We start from the raw sequence: 17937 nt of genomic DNA, 5'->3' as shown, positions 1-17937 counted from the left end.
ACTGCATTCAGTGTTTGTGGTCTCCGTGGAATTCTTCTTCCTGGCCATTCTTCCCTTACCCATTATGTGTCTGTCAATCTAATTCCCACTGCTTTTCTAATAAGATATTATCAGGCGTATTCATAGAGAGCAATGCTTCCCCCCCCTTAAGCTGATCAAGGGAACCATTCAGATAGAAGAATATCTCAGATTGTATTGAAATCCAGAATCTCTTTTTAAAAAGGCTCAGAAGCAAATAATCAGATCTGGCAAGTCAGCAAGTCCAGTTTCTGCATCCCTTTGGGTTTTGGGTAACTAAATTTTCCTTCTGTATTCAAAGCTCTCTATTACAAGGCTATTCATGCAAACACTTAAGCCCTAAAGGATGCTATTGATTCATCAGGTACTAACATTTCACTAAATTATTCATTCTCCCTTTGTGCTCCCCCAAATCAGTTAATTCACACCTGGAAAGGGCAATGAGATCCATCCTTTAAAAAAAATAAAAAATCCTTAAATGATTTCTCTTAATATCTTTTGTCAGACAGATGTCAAAGTTGAATTTTCAATAGAGCATAATAAAGTCATGCTAAATAATTTCCACACCACTCCAAAATACGGAATCATTTTGTTGATAAAAGAAGTTGTGGGCCTAGGTGCAATGGAGCCGTGGTGGGGAGCACGGGCAATAAATCAATACCAGGAGGCATGTGTCAGATTTAAGTTGGCCACAACTTTATTGATTACAGATGCAAAGGTTTGGTTAAGACATTGGACATGGATCCAACGATCCACCAGCTCACCAGCTGGCAGATGAATTGGTGTTAACCAAATTTAGGGGTCTGCCTATGATGTGAACCGAATCCATAAAACCCATTTGATAGCTAGTATAGGCACTGTGGCCCTTCCGCCTCTGAACTGGGTGTCTGGAAAGAAGTGTCTCCCTCTAAGATCCCTCAGGGAGATTTCCCCGTTGAGCAGGGTAGGTGGGCCCACCTCCCGGCTGCCTCTCTTGCTTCAGCCAAAAGCCTGTTCTGCCACTCAAGTTGGCTAGCTCAGGCAACTCACCACCAAACTTACTCCAACTGCAACCAATCCAACAAGCGATTGCCGATTGCAAATTAAGTGCTCATCATCTGGTTTGAACAGGGTCCCATCATTACCGGTATGTATGATTTCAGGGAGTGGAACCAGCCTTCTGTCACGGGCCTGCACCATCCACCACATCACTCTGTCCCCTTTGCTCTCTAGTTACTCAGGTGGCCCTGAGGCTGCACTCATCAGCTTGGACCAGATTGTCATGGTGGGATATTTGGAATGCAAAATGTTTATGGCCATGATAGCGATTAAGGAAGCTGCTCCCAGTGAAAGGGGGGCAAATAGGACCTATGGCTAGCCAACGTTCAATTATGCCAGGTTCTTGGCTAGGATTAAGAAAGACCTATTAGTGCCACTTCTCACACTGCAGTTTTAGCTGTACAAAATACAGAAAATAGGAATACAACAAATGTGTGTTTGAAAACTTTGTGTCCAATATATGCACTCATTTAGGAGCTCTGGTTGGCTACCTGCTGACAGCGGTTTTGGTGGCAAATGTGGGTTTGCATTGACATAATGTACCACCCCACCACTGACCGCCATTATGCACCACAGCCACTGCTTCACCAGCATCCCACCGCCAGCCGCCCTTACCTGAAAGACTGTTTCCTCCAATATGTACCTACTCAAACCTTAAAATCCTCCTTGGAGGCCCTGTTCCACATGGCCACACTGAATGAAATGAGGTGGGTAATCATCAGGGAGAAAACTCTTTCAGTAACAGAACCCTACTGAGACCTTTTAAATAAGCTCTGCACCCTGGGCCTCTCAGTTTTAAAATATGTGGTATTATATTGTGGGTGACTGTAGTGTCTGCTGTATTTCTTCAGGTTTTTTATGGTTTTACAGTGGTACCTCTGGTTACGAACTTAATTCATTCCGGAGGTCCGTTCTTAACCTGAACCGTTCTTAACCTGAGGTACCATTTTAGCTAATGGGGCCTCCCGCTGCCGCCAGTGTGCAATTTCTGTTTTCATCCTGAGGTAAAGTTCTTAACCTGAGGTACTACTTCCGGGTTAACGGAGTCTGTAACCCAAAGTGTTTGTAACTTGAGGTGTTTGTAACCCGAGGTACCACTGTATGTTTTATTATTTATTTATTTTTTTTGCTCATTTATTGTAAGCTCCCTAGAGAACTTTATGTTATGGGACAGCATACACATGTCAAAAATAATCAAATATATTTTAGGGCAGCTTTGTTTGTATGCTCACCCATAAGATACATGAGACATATTAATCCTTTGAAACTTTAATACGGGTTGATAAAGGCCCATCTAAATTTAGCACATTCAGTCTGAATGAAGCTTACTTGAAAAATAGCCAGGTTTTTTAAAAAAATAGTATTAATTATTAATATTGTTGTTGCTGTTGATATTATTCACACTGTAACACTGCAATTTTAATTAAACTTAATTACTGAATCAATTAGTAAGGGCCAATTTTTATTGGTGCATTTAAGACTTAGAGGAACACTTGTATATTTTTACAAGGAAATCTTAGCCCTGATATGTAAGTGAAATAGGCTATGGAAAAGCAAATATTATTAAATACTGCTTTTTGTTTATTTAATTGTAAGTGATCTTCCATACTGAGTTTTGGGTGATTATTTAACCATAACCAATCAAATAATTCAATGGTTAAAAGAGAGATGATTAATGAACTGAAAAAAATCTACTCACAACGTATCTAGAACCTGATAATATATTTTTTAAAATGTTACAACTAGCCATGTACTTGTTTGTATCTATTAAATCTATATATCCTTCCCTTCCTTCCCACAGAGCTCAGAGAAGCATTTAATTTATGCATTTAACAGGTCCAGGGAGTCTGCTTCTGTGAAGAGTGAACCACTGGCATAGGAAACTCAGGCAGCAGCACAAACTGCAACTTCAATGAACAGCGATTTCTGTTTTCACACTTATCACCAACATCACTTCCCATGATGAGAAAAGATTCAGGGTTATGATGGAAAGGCTAGTTGTCTGGGTGGATTTGCAACATTCCACTAAAGCAATGAGAAAGGAAGCATGAGTAATTCACACTTCCTCTGTCAACTATTCCATACACAATCCAAAGAGCTGGAGATGCATATTCATCCCATGAGGAGATGCCGAATCACTAAGTGCTTTCTTTCAAACTAGTTGAGTACAATATCTGAAACCATCCTCTGTACCTGCTGAACAGGCAACTGAAAATGGATTAGAATTACCCTGTAAAGGGCTGGTTCACACATACCTATTGATGTCTTGAAAACCATCCATTGTAGACCCTCCAAGTGTCCCTATTTTCCAGAGGCATCCCTGATTTAGAGAAGCTGTCCTGGTTTCTGATTTGATCCTAGAATGCTCCACTTTTCCTTAGGATGTCCCTATTTTCACTGGAGAAATGTTGGAGGGTATGGAAATATCCGACCCCCAAGCCATCTGAAGGCAATCCTGTATAGGGAATTTTTTTTTTAATGTTTAATGTTTTATTCTGGTTTTTTTATATGTTAGAAGCTGCCCAGAGTGGCTGAAGCAACCAAGTAAGATGTATGGGGTATAAATAGTAAAATTATCATTTGGGAATGGGACGTCCCTATTTTCATTGGACAAATGTTGAAGGATATGCCATTGGCTGGCTTGCATGTATGAACTGAGCAATCACAGATCATAAAAGGTAAAGGGACCCCTGACCATTAGGTCCAGTTGTGGCCGACTCTGGGGTTGCGGCGCTAATCTCGCTTTATTGGCCGAGGGAGCCAGTGTACAGCTTCCGGGTCATGTGGCCAGCATGACTAAGCAGCTTCTGGAGAACCAGAGGAGTGCACAGAAACGCCGTTTACCTTCCCGCTGGAGCGCTACCTATTTATCTACTTGCACTTTGACGTGCTTTTGAACTGCTAGGTTGGCAGGAGCAGGGACCGAACAACGGGAGCTTACCCCGTTGCAGGGATTCGAACCGACTTTCTGATCGGCAAGCCCTAGGCTCTGTGCTTTAACCCACGGCGCCACCTGTGTCCCTCATATCACAGATCATATGTTGTGGCAAAACAATCACAACCCCTCAAATTCAGTGCCTTTCCATGGATTCTGTTCACACATTCAGGTATGAATAATCAAGCCCTCATTCACACATGCATGTACATCACTTGATTTTTCTACATTTGGTAACTGGTTGTTGAATGTTTCTCAACTCCATTGAAAAGCACTGCATTTGAGGACATTTGAAGTTCTTGCTGTACTATTAGATCTGAGATGGCCCATGCAATTACCTGAAATTGTAGTCGTCAAGTAATGAATGGACATGTGTGAACCAACCCCAAATATTGAATAATCAAGTGATGAGAAGTCAAGGGAACTAAATGTAATCTGTTTTGACACTGTCTTTATAACTACAGTCAATACTGACTGCAGAATAGGTTGTTTTAGATGCTTGATTGCATAAACAAACAAAAAAGGATCTTAAGTGACTGACTACACTCTTTTTTGCCCTATAAATTTCAATTTTTAGGTCAACATTAATGACGTGAGACTTGATATACATCTGTAACAAGCAATTTTTTTCCAAACAGTGCTCCTCCTTAGCTGATATAATAATATACTTCTGCAGAAAATGCTTCAGGAAAGGAACTGGAGAATCAAGAAAAATACTTCTTAAAATCCTCTAAGTTCCTTAAGGGGCACCACTACACTCTGCAGCTGATCAAAATCTATTTCTCAGTTTCAGCTAGATTTATTTTAGAATGATTTAAAACAGGTACTAAGCTTTTACCAAGCACACTGCAGATTAATGAACAAAAGTGATATTTTGGCAAGGCTTGTATGTCAGAGCTGCCAAATGGAAATAATCTGAGCAGAACTGGTGAAATGAACAAGATTCAGGTCCTCCCTTTGGATGTTATTGACTTCATGGCTTATTTATCATACATTTCTCTGACATATTAAATAATTAGTTCTGCAAGAGTGATCTAGCATATTGCACATGGTGAACTGTTTATTGCCTGCAGTTAGCGTGGTATAGTTTGTTTTCTTCTACTCTTCATTTCTGAAGTTTAGAATTAGGGGAATTTACAAAGTTTGTACTCCATCCAAAGTCATTACAAGCTGAACCTAACCTCCAATGAAGTTCTGGCCTTCTAGTAATGAGTTCACAAACATCAACAGAAGCCCCCTCCCCAGCTGTTTCTTTCCCTTCCACCAAAAACAGGCCTGGCAGTGACAAGACAATGTAAAGCCCTGCAGGAGGCCTTTCTTGAAGAACTCCATTTCCCCCTTGCACCAGAAACGGCAACATCTCAGCCAGGTGCCAGGGACTCTGGGAATCTATGTTTCTTAGGGTCCATGTTCATCACACAATAAACTGCTGCAGAGGAGAACGGTCCCATTGGGATTACTGTGATTGTCATGAGTAAGTTTGACCAGTTAGGCATGAACTATGGGAATGCTGGTATATATAGTCTAGGATAATACGACAAATTGGTTTTGAGAAAGGGGTGTGTCAAAGAGAAATGTTATGTAGTGTAAAAAGAGATACACTAGAAGCAACATAACATTTTACAGAAGGCAGCAACTCAGATGCATCTTGTCCCACAACTGCAGAACAAGTATTATGTGGCATCTGTAATGGTGCCAGTTCTGCAGATCAAAGTGCAGTGGACACATATGGGGAAAGCTGCTTCTTAGATGCTGCCACTTGTATCTGCCACACCACAATTTCTTTTTCATATAGTACATGAGATGCATAGAAATATGAAGTGTAAGGCTTTGGATCAAAGTGCACAGTAAGCAAGTTTTGTGATTCTTTCCTCCACAGTTTTTTAAAAACCAAAGCAACCTGGGGAAGGCTGTGTGTGAGCAGAAGACCCTGAATCTTTCTCCTCGTGAATGAAAAAAGAGCTTTTTTATCATGCATTTATCTGGCATATTTACCACCTGGAGGGCAATTCTGAGCTGAGGGGAAACAGATTTCTCTTCAAGTGCCCTTGTGCTCAGCAAAGGCTGGTGTGCTTTGGATAAAAAAAAAAAGGAAATAATTCCATATATTGTGCAGTTTGAGCTTAAGAATAAACAGATAAATTATTAAAAGCAACTGTAGGCTGACGTAATTCAGACTAGTTGTAGTAGTACACATTATAATGTACTGGTTTTGGAATAATAGATTTGGAAAACTTAACACACTGCTAAGCAATTGGTAACATTCAGAGAATGAAATGAATCCCACTGAAACCCAGTAGGGAAGCTATTCATGCAGGAGTAATTTCCACATGGTGTTTTCCTTTTCCTGGAGTAGAAACTGCATGCAGAATGGAAGCAGATGCACTTCTGCATTGCAATATAATTTATGATGCAAGGCCTCTAGCACAGACCCTGTTGTTCTACAATGCAAATGAGGTTCTGCATTCTATCTACACTGGAATTTAGATGGGAAAGTGTGTTGACCATTGCTGCTGGGAGTAGCATGGTTGCAAATGACTATATTTGAATAGGAGCTAATTTAGTGCAGCTAAATTTGCAAAAGAATTGGAACGCATTTAGCTAACATGTCTAAAATAACTGATTTTAAGTGCCCCAGAACCTCTGGTACGAAGCACAGTTGATAAAACTCTTAGTGGCTGACATTTAAGACACCTTTGGGTGATTTTTGAGAACATCCACATGTACATGAATATCATGCTTCACATGCATTTGGTAAATCAGTTGTTGTTTTACCATAGCAGACTAAATTACAGATTGCTGTACTATTTATTCATTACACAAGGTGCAGGAAGTCAGCAATATAATACAGACAGTATAGCCCATGCAGAGCATGCTTTGATCCACACACCTTCAATACCTATGAGAGCTTTGCTCAGTTAAAACTCTACAAATGCAGCATTTAGAGCCTGCACTGTTAGAGATCGTCAAAATCCAAAACACATTTTTCTTCTTCCTTGATATTTCTGAGAAGATGGCATAGCACTAAAACATTCTTCTATTCTCTCTTTTGATGAATGTCTTAGCAGCAGCTAAGAAAACATGCAAAATAAGTAAATCCATAAGCCAGGTCAACTCACATACAGCAACAAATTCCACCATTCATCATACAATTTCACAGACCACACCCATAGCAAATGAGAGGCACCTGGAAGTACTGCCCCCCCCCCCACTCCAACATTTTTCATACATTTCTTTCACCAACCTTAAGAAAAAAAGTTTTGCGGATTCACCTCTCAGTCACCTAACCTGATTTTCCTCAAGGAAAAAGAACTCCCATGTTCACATGTCTTTAAAATATGCATTTTTAAAGATTGTTCCTTAATACTTCCAAGCAAAGGATAATTCAGAATAGGCATCACAAAATCACTTTTTTTAAAAATGAGAAAGGTAAAGGACCCCTGGAGATTAAGCCCAGTCAAAGGCAACTACAGTGGTAAAAGGTAAAGGTAAAGGTACCCCTGCCCGTACGGGCCAGTCGTGACCGACTCTAGGGTTGCGCACCCATCTCGCTTAAGAGGCCGGGGGCCAGCACTGTCCGGAGACACTTCCGGGTCACGTGGCCAGCGTGACAAAGCTGCTCTGGTGAGCCTGCACCAGCGCAGCACACGGAAACGCCGTTTACCTTCCTGCTATAAAGCGGTACCTATTTATCTACTTGCACTTAAGAGTGCTTTCGAACTGCTAGGTGGGCAGGAGCTGGGACTGAATGATGGGAGCTCACCCCGCCGCGGGGATTCGAACCGCCGACGATACGATCGGCAAGTCCTAGGCGCTGAGGTTTTACCCACAGCGCCACCCGCGTCCCCTAACTACAGTGGTACCTCGGGTTAAATACTTAATTCATTCCGGAGGTCCGTTCTTAACCTGAAACTGTTCTTAACCTGAAGCACCACTTTAGCTAATGGGGCTTCCCGCTGCCGCCACACCGCCATAGCATGATTTCTGTTCTTATCCTGAAGCAAAGTTCTTAACCTGAAGCACTATTTGTGGCTTAGTGGAGTGTGTAACCTGAAGCGTATGTAACCCGAGGTACCACTGTATGGGGTGTGGCGCTCATTTTGCTTCCGGATGAGGGAGCCGGCTTTTGTCCACAGACAGTTTTCCGGGTCATGTGGCCAGCATGACTAAACCGCTTCTGCTGTAAAGGAACACCATGACAAGTGCCAGAGCGCACGGAAACACCGTTTACCCTTACACCACAGTGGTACCTATTTATCTACTTGCAGTGGTATGCTTTAAACTGCTAGGCTAGCAGAAGCTGGGACAGAGCAACAGGAATTCACCCCGTCGCACAGATTCGAACAGCTGATCAGCAAGCCCAAGAGGCTCAGCGTTTTAGACCACAGTGCCACCCACATCCCTGTGACTCATGGGACTAGAGGTGTATTACTGTAATGATAAAGGTGCTATAAAAGGGCACTAACGTAAGCTGCCTTTCCTGGCTATTATTAATTGGCTTCTTTATTACTTATTATTTAGTACCAATCTACACATTCAAACAGGGACGCGGGTGGCGCTGTGGGTTAAACCACAGAGCCTAGTACTTGCCGATCAGAAGGTCGACGGTTCGAATCCCCGCGACGGGGTGAGCTCCCATTGCTCAGTCCTAGCTCTGCCAACCTAGCAATTCGAATGCACGTCAAAGTGCAAGTAGATAAATAGGTACCGCTCCGGCAGGAAGGTAAATGGCGTTTCCATGCGCAGCTCTGGTTCGCCAGAAGTGGCTTAGTCATGCTGGCCACATGACCTGGAAGCTGTACGCCGGCTCCCTTGGCCAATGAAGCAAGATGAGCCCCGCAACCCCAGAGTCGGCCACAACTGGACCTAATGGTCAGGGGTTCCTTTACCTTTTTACACATTCAAAACAATTCACATGGGACTGTAAATGAGACTATAAGATCTAGGAACTACATTTTCCAACCTTTCTGCCTCTTCACAGTGACCTGGAAAAGGCAGCCTTTCCTCCAGGAGGCTAGAAATGCAGAATGGGAGTAGAAAACAGACAGGGACTGAGAGAATACTACCAGCTGAGTCTAAGTCTGTGAGGACTGGTGAGGTGTCAGTGGGGACTCTGACAGCTGGAATGGATGGATTGATTGATTTTTAAATACAGTTATTTCATATATTCTGTGTTTTTAGGTAACCAATAATCAATTAAAATAATAAAACAATAACAAACAAAGCTTAAAAGGGACTAAAATAATAACTACACACAACAGCACGGCACAGCAGTATAGAAATTCTGTTAAATAAACAAACTGCATGTTTGTGGTACACTTTGTTCCCAAAGCATCTTCAGATGTAAACATTGTATAATAACGTATTAAACGACAGAGGGACAATTTGAATTTTTAGCACCAAAATATTTAAAAAATGCTACACCAGGAGCATGTAATATTTGGTCACTTGAATTCAGCATGTATGGTTATCTAAGCAGAAGTGTTTCATATCCTGTCTGCACAGAACAAAGTACCCCAAACCCTCTTGCCTAGATTAAACAGTGGTACACCTAAGCCACACACACACACACACACACACAAGAGCCTCATCTAGCATAAAAGAGTTTTCTGCAACAAAATATTATACCAATGTGTTTTATGCTGTAAGAACTGTGGTTAAATCAGGATCAACAGCATAAGATTTTAGGAATTCAGTTTATAGGGAAGAGAACCACTCAAGTTTTACAAAACAAACGGAAAGGGTCTTTTATGTCCTCCCAGCTGCTTCAGAGGTCAGGTTTACAATGGGCATGCAATATTTTCAAACATATGGATAAAATAATAATAAGAGCTCCACTAGATCAGACCAAAACCCTATCTGTTCCAGCATTTACTTTCCCACATTGGTGAACCAGATGCCTTTGGAAGGCCAGAAGTAGGACAAGTGGTCAATAACCCTGTCATTAGGAAAAAACTGTATTTGTTAAATCACTTTAACTTGATCACTTTATCATGCACAACCAAACCAATCCTAATAATCCCCAAACAAACTTGGATGGCACTGAGATTCCCACTTTCAACAAAATTCCCCTTAAAACCCTAGCTTATGGATTCTCCACAGAAGGCCTCTCAAGTTATGAAAACATTGATTAGCTGGTTAATCATTTACCTTTCACAGAATCAACTGCTTACATTTAGATAAGCTGGCTTATTATCAAAACCCCAACATGCATGGTTTTATGCAATTTTGAAGGAAGTGTGAAATTACGTACGTGTTAATAACAAAAAGCTACTACTCACTGTTAAAAAGAAAAGCTTAACCTTTTCTTTTTCATTCACTATTACAGTAACATACCAAACCTGCCTCACAAAATAAACAAGTGCATATTTCACTTGTAGCCTCATTGATTACATTTGACTTCTCCCAATTAATCAACTATAGCTTTAGTTTACTAATCTACCCATTTATTATTGGTTACAGCTCATGGTTAGTCTGAAGAAAGCCTAGCCACAAGCCCAGGTTTGGATGCCATGTCAAGCCATACCCTGGCTTAGCTCAGCATGGTATGGTAGCAAAAAGGTCCAGTGAAGAACAAAACAGCTATAAGCTCCACTCTTGCAGCCCCATTTGGCATGGTGTGATGCGCAAACCAGGTCACATCAGAGAGTCGAGATTGTTTTAAGTAAACAGTCAGCAGAAGCAAAGGAAGAAAATAGCATTTTTGCTAATTAAGAAATTGTCACAGACTCAATCAGCTTCACCCAGACTCATAGTCACACCTGGAAAAGTTTATCAATGCTACAAACTACTGACCTTACCCTAAACCCATTTGTTTGCATGCCAAATGGCTTAAATTTTCTTCCCATTCATCAGCGCATACATGGTAATTGGATGCTGACTTGTGAACAGTCAGGAACATCAAGGAGCTGCTGTTTTGAGACAGGGTCACTGTGAAGAAAAAAAAGGGAAATGTAACTTCATTGAGCCTGTAGAGGTCTGTGGACTGGCTTACATGCGGATGTAAATAAAAAGATTTCTTGTCACACGTGTTATGCTTTCTTATTAAGATGGGCCTATTTTATGGTGTATGCATTCATGTTCTTTCTGTGTCAAGTAGTGTATTGTACTTAGGTATGTTCTTCCTTGATGAAGCTTTTAATGCCTCCAGTTAAGTTTCTAAGTATAAACTTGCTTAACATTTCTATAGTACTGTCCCTTAAGTTCCCCCTGTGTAACATGAATCAGTTTTAAATTGTGTGAACAAGGAATGAATGTTTAGCTTAGAAAAGAGCCCTGCTACCAGGAAACAAGCAATAATACGGTAATAATAATAATAAATTTTATTTATATCCCGCCCTCCCCAGCCGAAGCCGGGCTCAGGGCGGCTAACAACAATCAGACAATGTTAGCTTAATCGCAAAGATTAAGAAAAGAGAAAGGGGGGAGAAAGGTTGTTTTCTGCTGCTCCAGAGAAGCGGACACGGAGCAATGGTTCCAAACTACAAGAAAGAAGATTCCACCTAAACATTAGGAAGAACTTCCTGACAGTAAGAGCTGTTCGACAGTGGAATTTGCTGCCAAGGAGTGTGGTGGAGTCTCCTTCTTTGGAGGTCTTTAAGCAGAGGCTTGACAACCATATGTCAGGAGTGCTCTGATGGTGTTTCCTGCTTGGCAGGGGGTTGGACTCAATGGCCCTTGTGGTCTCTTCCAACTCTATGATTCTATGATTCTATGATTGTTTGCAGGTGACACACGGAGCTCATACAAATGACCAAACGATCCCAGCACGAACACCTTCACCTTGGCATAGCTTGGCCTATAGTACATGAGAATGACTGCTGGGCAGAGTGCAGAGAGAATGAACACCATGGTGCATCTGCACCAGTGAAACAAAAAAATTATTCACCTTTCCCAGCTGAGTTCCATACAACTGTATAATGTCAGGATCATGTGAATTTCTCTGCCTGCCCTTTAGACAGATTTTCTGTGTCAGTTATTCAGAAGTCACCAGGCATCAGACTTTGTCATACCAAGATTTTGCGATTGCCTCTCTCAGATGTTTTAGGTAACAAGAAATAAATCTTCTTTTTCAGCCATAAGCAAAATATTAACTAACTCCTTGCTGGTTCCATTCAGGCCATCTCAACTGCTAAGAAGAGCCAGGGTAGGTATTAACAAAAAGTTTTGTTTAGTAATCCAGTTTATTTCTATAAAAAACTTTCCCCATGATTTTGCCATTATGGGACAGATTCACTAATGGTAGTAGGAAGTCTTTGTCCTCTTCACACCATGAACATAATAGAGATAAAGTTTTATTTGAGTGAGACAGTTTTAGAGGCATAGAGTGCCATCTAAAAATTGTTGCCAGCATTGTTGCGTGTCAAGGTCCCCAGGTCCACCCCAATAACTCACACATCACACAAAAATTTTTGTTTAAGATTTTTGGCATAATTTTGGCCACAACTTTATTAAAATACTAATTTGTGAGTGGTTGCGTAGGCATTGGTTGCGACTATCTGCCCCCACCATGGGGGACAGACTGACATTCCGCACGATGCGAAAGTCAGAATGGGGGAATACACTTGGGGGTTACACGGAGCAGGGAACCTGCCCTCACCCCAAATGCAACCAGGAGCTCATTGCTATGGCCCGAGCCCCCTTGACAGAGTGGACAAGCAATAGTTAGCTCCCAATTCCTTTAACGGAATCCCTTGCAGCAGCAGCATTAGAGGGGCAGGCACAGCCAATCCATGCCCCTCAATCAACCAAACCATAAACCAATGCCTAACCGCGAACCTTACAAGTTGTGACGATTTGCTACACAATAGGCAAAAACCAAATGGCCCCAGCCAATCAGCCAGATGGACAAAATTCCTACCAGGCCCCCGCTCCAAAGCAGACGACCCCATGACAGGCATAGCAAGGTCAAAGCGAACAACTCTATTCTAGGGAGGGAAGGACGGGCAATCCAATGCGCAGGCGAAAAGAGGAAGCCCTAGCCTCGTGCAAGGAGTTTTACTATTTCTGGCTGTCAATCAATAAATGGCAACATTAACTTCTTCCCAACAACAAGGGAAGCCCCAATCGCATCAGTGGCCAACGATCAATTAGCCCGCCCCCCAACTTTGGAGTGTCCTGGCGGCCCCCACCGCAACACATGCTCTCCATGAAGGAGAACACGCTTTTCCTGAATGTGGAAACAAATTGAACACACTGGTACCTGGACCACCCCCACCCCCAATCTGCTGGGCCTATTTTACTCTGGAGATCTTTCTACCAGCAAGATTAGTCATTAGTTCCATTCCTGATTAATCATATATGCAATGACTGAAGAAGAAAAATTACTTTTAGTGATGGCACAATTAAACACTCCACAGTGGACCATATTCCCATAGCTATGAAATATGTAATGAGCTTGATTTGAAGACCAAGCAGTTTCCACTGCCAGAAATCACTGTTTCAGAATAGTTTGCTGCTTGTCTCCAGGGATACGCAAGAGATATGGGTTTTAAAATAGTTTTGCTTTACATACATCAGATGAAAACCATTCTTTCAAGCTTCTCCCAACCCCCATCCATTGTTAAAGACCAGTACTTAAACACATAACTTATGTCGGCATATGTTGCACCATCTTTCTATAGTTTAGATTGTTCCTTAAAACACCACTCATTAAATACTGGTATGATCTTTGTGAAATGTGTATTTTGAGTCTTAATTGGTTTTGTTACTCTTGAGAGCCCTGTTTTCTGGACTTATGTACTGAGAAGGGAACATATCTGTGTTCATCTGTTTACCCGTTCTACACACAGACATGGTGGACTCATCTACAGAGCAATGCTAACTATAGAATGCCATTGTAAATTGTGCTAGCATAAGTTACCCCTGTTCCAAACTTTGCTCAGGAGGAATTCAACTTATACCACCATTTTTTTGCCATTGTAAGTTCTGCTGGGCCACTAGGTCATGTGATAATGCTGAAAAACATTTGAAATAGGTGGAAGTCTCTCCTTGCCCAATTCACATCCCTGGAACACTCCTGGTTGAGGATTTATGTCAGCGTAACTTACGGTGGCTTAAGTTCTGTTGTCTGAGCCAGAATGGGAGAATTATGCTGACATATCTTCAGCTCAGCTGGGATGAGAAATTTATGCACACATAGCCCCAGCTCAGCCAGCTCAAGATCTGCCATGTCCAAAATCTCTCATCCCAGCAGATTTTGAATTTGGGCCATGCTGTAAATAGTTTTTTGTTTCTGAGTTTTCTGTTTTTGTCTCTATTTCTGGGTTTTTGGTTTCCATCTATAAAAGTGGAAAGGAGCAATGATTCACCTTAAAAGGGATAATGTACCTTTCCATGCTAATTCCCACAACCAGCCAATTACTTCAAGCACTGTTAAAAGGTTTCCCTGAAATTAAGATGGAAAACCTCATATTCTGACTTTTTGTGCATATGCTAAAACTTACCACAGTTCCATTCATCTGATTTGTCAGCACAGTCTATCTGCCCATCACACCATGATTTTCGAGGCACACAGTCATGGTTGGCACATGTAAGTTCATCCCTTTTGCAAAATGCTGCCATGAAAAATGCAAAGACATACAGTAAGTCCAGAAGTAGAAATAGCTTCAATGCAGAACTGAGAATGACATTATCTATGAAAAGGAGAGCAATAACAAATGTTGTTTTAACAATGCCCAGAGTTGCTTTGGGGGGGGGGGTGTCTAATGAGTTTCCTTGCCACTATGAACTGCCATACTGTTGATAAAGTACCCCTTCAAGTAGAACAGTTCCATGGTGCCCACACTCCATGGGCTGTGGGGTGGGGGAACTATTCATCTGATTCCCCTCTAAGATTTGCCATGGAAAGGAACAAACAGTTCTGTATTATCTTGTTTACATCTTTATGGCTATGGTTCCAACTTTGTGGAATTAAATTTTTCACAAACAAGTCAAACTAACACAAAATTCCAAGTAAGGAAAAATAGTGCAAGATTGCCTCCCACTAATGTGAATTCTTCCAGAACCAATTGAGCAGGGTAAACAAAGCAGACAGTCCTTCATTAAATCTTGACATGTCTTTTATCAAATAACCCACAATAAAGGCATTACAAATCCATGAGCTCAGAATGCTTTAAGTGACATATAAAACTATAAAAGAAAAGCAGAACCCAAAACCAAAACAAAACAACAATTGGAGGAGAGTCTTTGGATAATCATCATCATCATCATGGATGACTGCAAAAGGAACAAATATCAAAAGCATGGAAAAAGACCTCTCCACCCTCCTAGTCTTCTCTAGAATAATATTTTTTTAAAACCAAGATTGACATAAAGATAGATTCAGATTAGTTTCATTAATGCTTAAATAAATGCATTTAAGGGATCAGAGCTATACCTGTTCTATCACTTGTGGAAATGACCTTAATATGAATTGGATCTCTCCTCCTCGAAAACAAAAGTAATTTTGTACATCTAAAATGCCAGTTTTGTGACCAGAAACACAAGTTCTGCAGTTGATACACAGATGGAATAAAGTACATGGATTCATTATAAGCACCTAGGAAGAGCTCGGATGATTGATCTAGTTGAGCATCTTGTTCCCAGGAGTGGCCAACCCAAAGCTTCCATGAATACCACAAGTAGGGTTTGAAAGCATAGCTCTTGTCTGCTGTTTGCTACTCAGTAAATAGAATTAGAAACGTAATTGGCTACTGTCTTTGAACCTGGAGATCCCACTTCCTCTGTCTTTTTCCTAATATTTTGGCCACTGCAGTCTTTTTAAAACTCAACTGGCAAATCAAAATGTCATCTGTGCATGCTGTAGCTGACCATTTTTTTCTATTTTATCCACAGTCCTTTGTAAAAACCTACAATGGCCTATACAGCTTAGTTCCAAGCTATATGCAAGACCATATTCCTTCATATGGATTATGACCAGGTTCTGAGATCCTAAGGAGAGGCCCTTCTCAGTCCCAACCTCACTGGCACACTTGCTAGGGGTGTGGGAGAGAGCCTTTTGGGTGGCTGTTCCCAGAATTTAGAACTCCCCCCCCCTAGGGAAGCTAGACTGGCAGAGACTTCATAATAATTATAATAATAATTTATTATTTATACCCCGCCCATCTGGCTGAGTTTCCCCAGCCACTCTGGGTGGCTTCCAATCAAATGTTAAAAACAATACAGCATCTTTCTGAAATGCTTTGGGGAACTGACTGCTTTTAACAAAAGGGCTGTTTTTTATTGTAATTTTATTGTAATATTTGTATGGTTTTAATGTGTGTTTTAATTCTATCAATGTTTAATTGGTTTTACTCCCTATGTTTTTAGCTTTTATTTTTTATCTGTAAGCTGCCTTAACTCCCTGCCAAGGGCATACAAATAATAATATTGATTGGTTTTAAAGAGAGATAAATGTTACGGTTATAGCTGTAGAAATCTGTCTAGAGGACAAGAGAGTGGAGAGAACATATTTTAAGCAACCCAGGAATATATGAGTAGTATGTGCATGTAGCGCACCAGATATTCAACTATAAACCCCACCCATCCAAAAATCATATTATTGGACCCTTTAGCAGGGACAGACTTTTGACAGATGTATAGATGCTACAGAGATCAGAGTTCTGGTGTCACTATTGCCACTCCAGGGTAACTGCAATCATTAAATTCTCCTACAAGTTTAATGGGCTGAATATTGCCAGCTTTAGGGGTCCAGTTAATGCCTGGCAACTTTGCCTTGAAAACAAGCAGTTGCTGTGAGTCTAAAGTGCTGTGCTGATGTTAGGAGAAGAGAACCTAATCTTCATTGGAGGTTTTTAAACAGAGGTTGGATGGTCATCTGTCAGGGATTCTTTAGCTGAGATGCATTGTGAGGGGTTGGACTAAATAACCAATTCGGTCCCTTCCAACTCTAAACTCTATGGTTCTGTGAATGAAAATGGGACAGGGAAATCCAGGCATGAATTCATTATGAGGTACAGAAATGGAGGAAAAGAGCAAGGAAGTATGTAATAGAGGCAAATGGAGCTAGAGGGACAGCTAATCCAAGAGAGGAAATTAAAGGGGCAGAAGGATATAATGAGGTCCCTGCCTCTTTCTTTTTTCTTTTTGCCCAGAGTGGGAATGTTGTGCTCTTGCCCTCTCAAGCACTTACAGCAATTAGTTTCATCCACATTGTCAGGACAGTCTGGAAAGCCATCACATATCATGGTATATTTGATACACAGTTTGCTTGCTGGACATTCCCAGAGACCTCTTTCTTGGCAACCTAGAGGCACAAAATTAAAGACATTAAATACATTTAGCTTCAACAGCACATCAGTTAGAGCATGTGGTTGTTGTGAATGGCTCAACAACTGAGAGATACAGAGAATACAAAGGCACAAATGTCAGCATGGCTTCCTCTGCTGTCCTTTGACCTGTGATTTACATACAGTCATCATATGCCTATTACAAATATAGCTTAAGAGAGCACTTCTATCCAGAAAGAGATTTAGGAATGTGCTTAAATTTAAGAAACACACATTCAAATAATTTTGAAACATGAAATTAAACTATATTATTAACCAAATTTAGACGTGGGGAAAAAACCAGATGGACTTCTATAACGGCACAATCCTATGCATTTTTTACTCCTACTTACCGTATTCTTCGCCCTATAAGACGCACTTTTTCCCCTCCAAAAATGAAGGGGAAATGTGTGTGCGTCCTATGGGGCGAATGCAGGCTTTCCCTGAAGCCTGGAGAGCGAGGGGGGGTCGGTGCGCACTGACCCCTCTCACTCTCCAGGCTTCAGGAAGCTATCCACTAGCCGTGGGAGACACAGCTCTCCCACGGCTAGCGGAGACCTTGCCAGCACCCAGAAGCTTGGGGCGCGCTGAGCTCCGCACACCCCAAGCTTCGGGATTAGCGCAGCGCTCCGCTAGCCTTGGGAGAGCCGCGCGGCTCTCCCACGGCTAGCGGAGACC

At 41.5% G+C, this 17937-nt stretch overlaps 1 protein-coding gene across 6 annotated transcripts in view; it reads right to left on the bottom strand.

Moving 5' to 3' along the window:
• The window catches only part of CORIN (corin, serine peptidase), a 117716-nt gene that overhangs the window by 10846 nt on the left and 88933 nt on the right, over positions 1 to 17937 (bottom strand). For all 6 annotated transcript variants that reach the window (XM_081875657.1, XM_081875654.1, XM_081875658.1 and 3 more), the window contains exons 14-16: positions 17124 to 17237; positions 14437 to 14547; positions 10792 to 10921 (exon numbers count right to left, since the gene is read on the bottom strand). In XM_081875657.1, coding sequence (XP_081731783.1) covers positions 10792 to 10921; positions 14437 to 14547; positions 17124 to 17237 — 355 coding nt within the window. The remainder of the gene's footprint in view (positions 1 to 10791; positions 10922 to 14436; positions 14548 to 17123; positions 17238 to 17937) is intronic.

This window comes from Podarcis erhardii (genome assembly GCF_964252035.2).
Source record: "Podarcis erhardii genome assembly, chromosome: 9".
Classification (NCBI taxonomy): Eukaryota; Metazoa; Chordata; class Lepidosauria; order Squamata; family Lacertidae; genus Podarcis; species Podarcis erhardii.
Note: the sequence above shows the minus strand (reverse complement) of the source record. Positions and strands in the feature narration are given on the sequence as shown.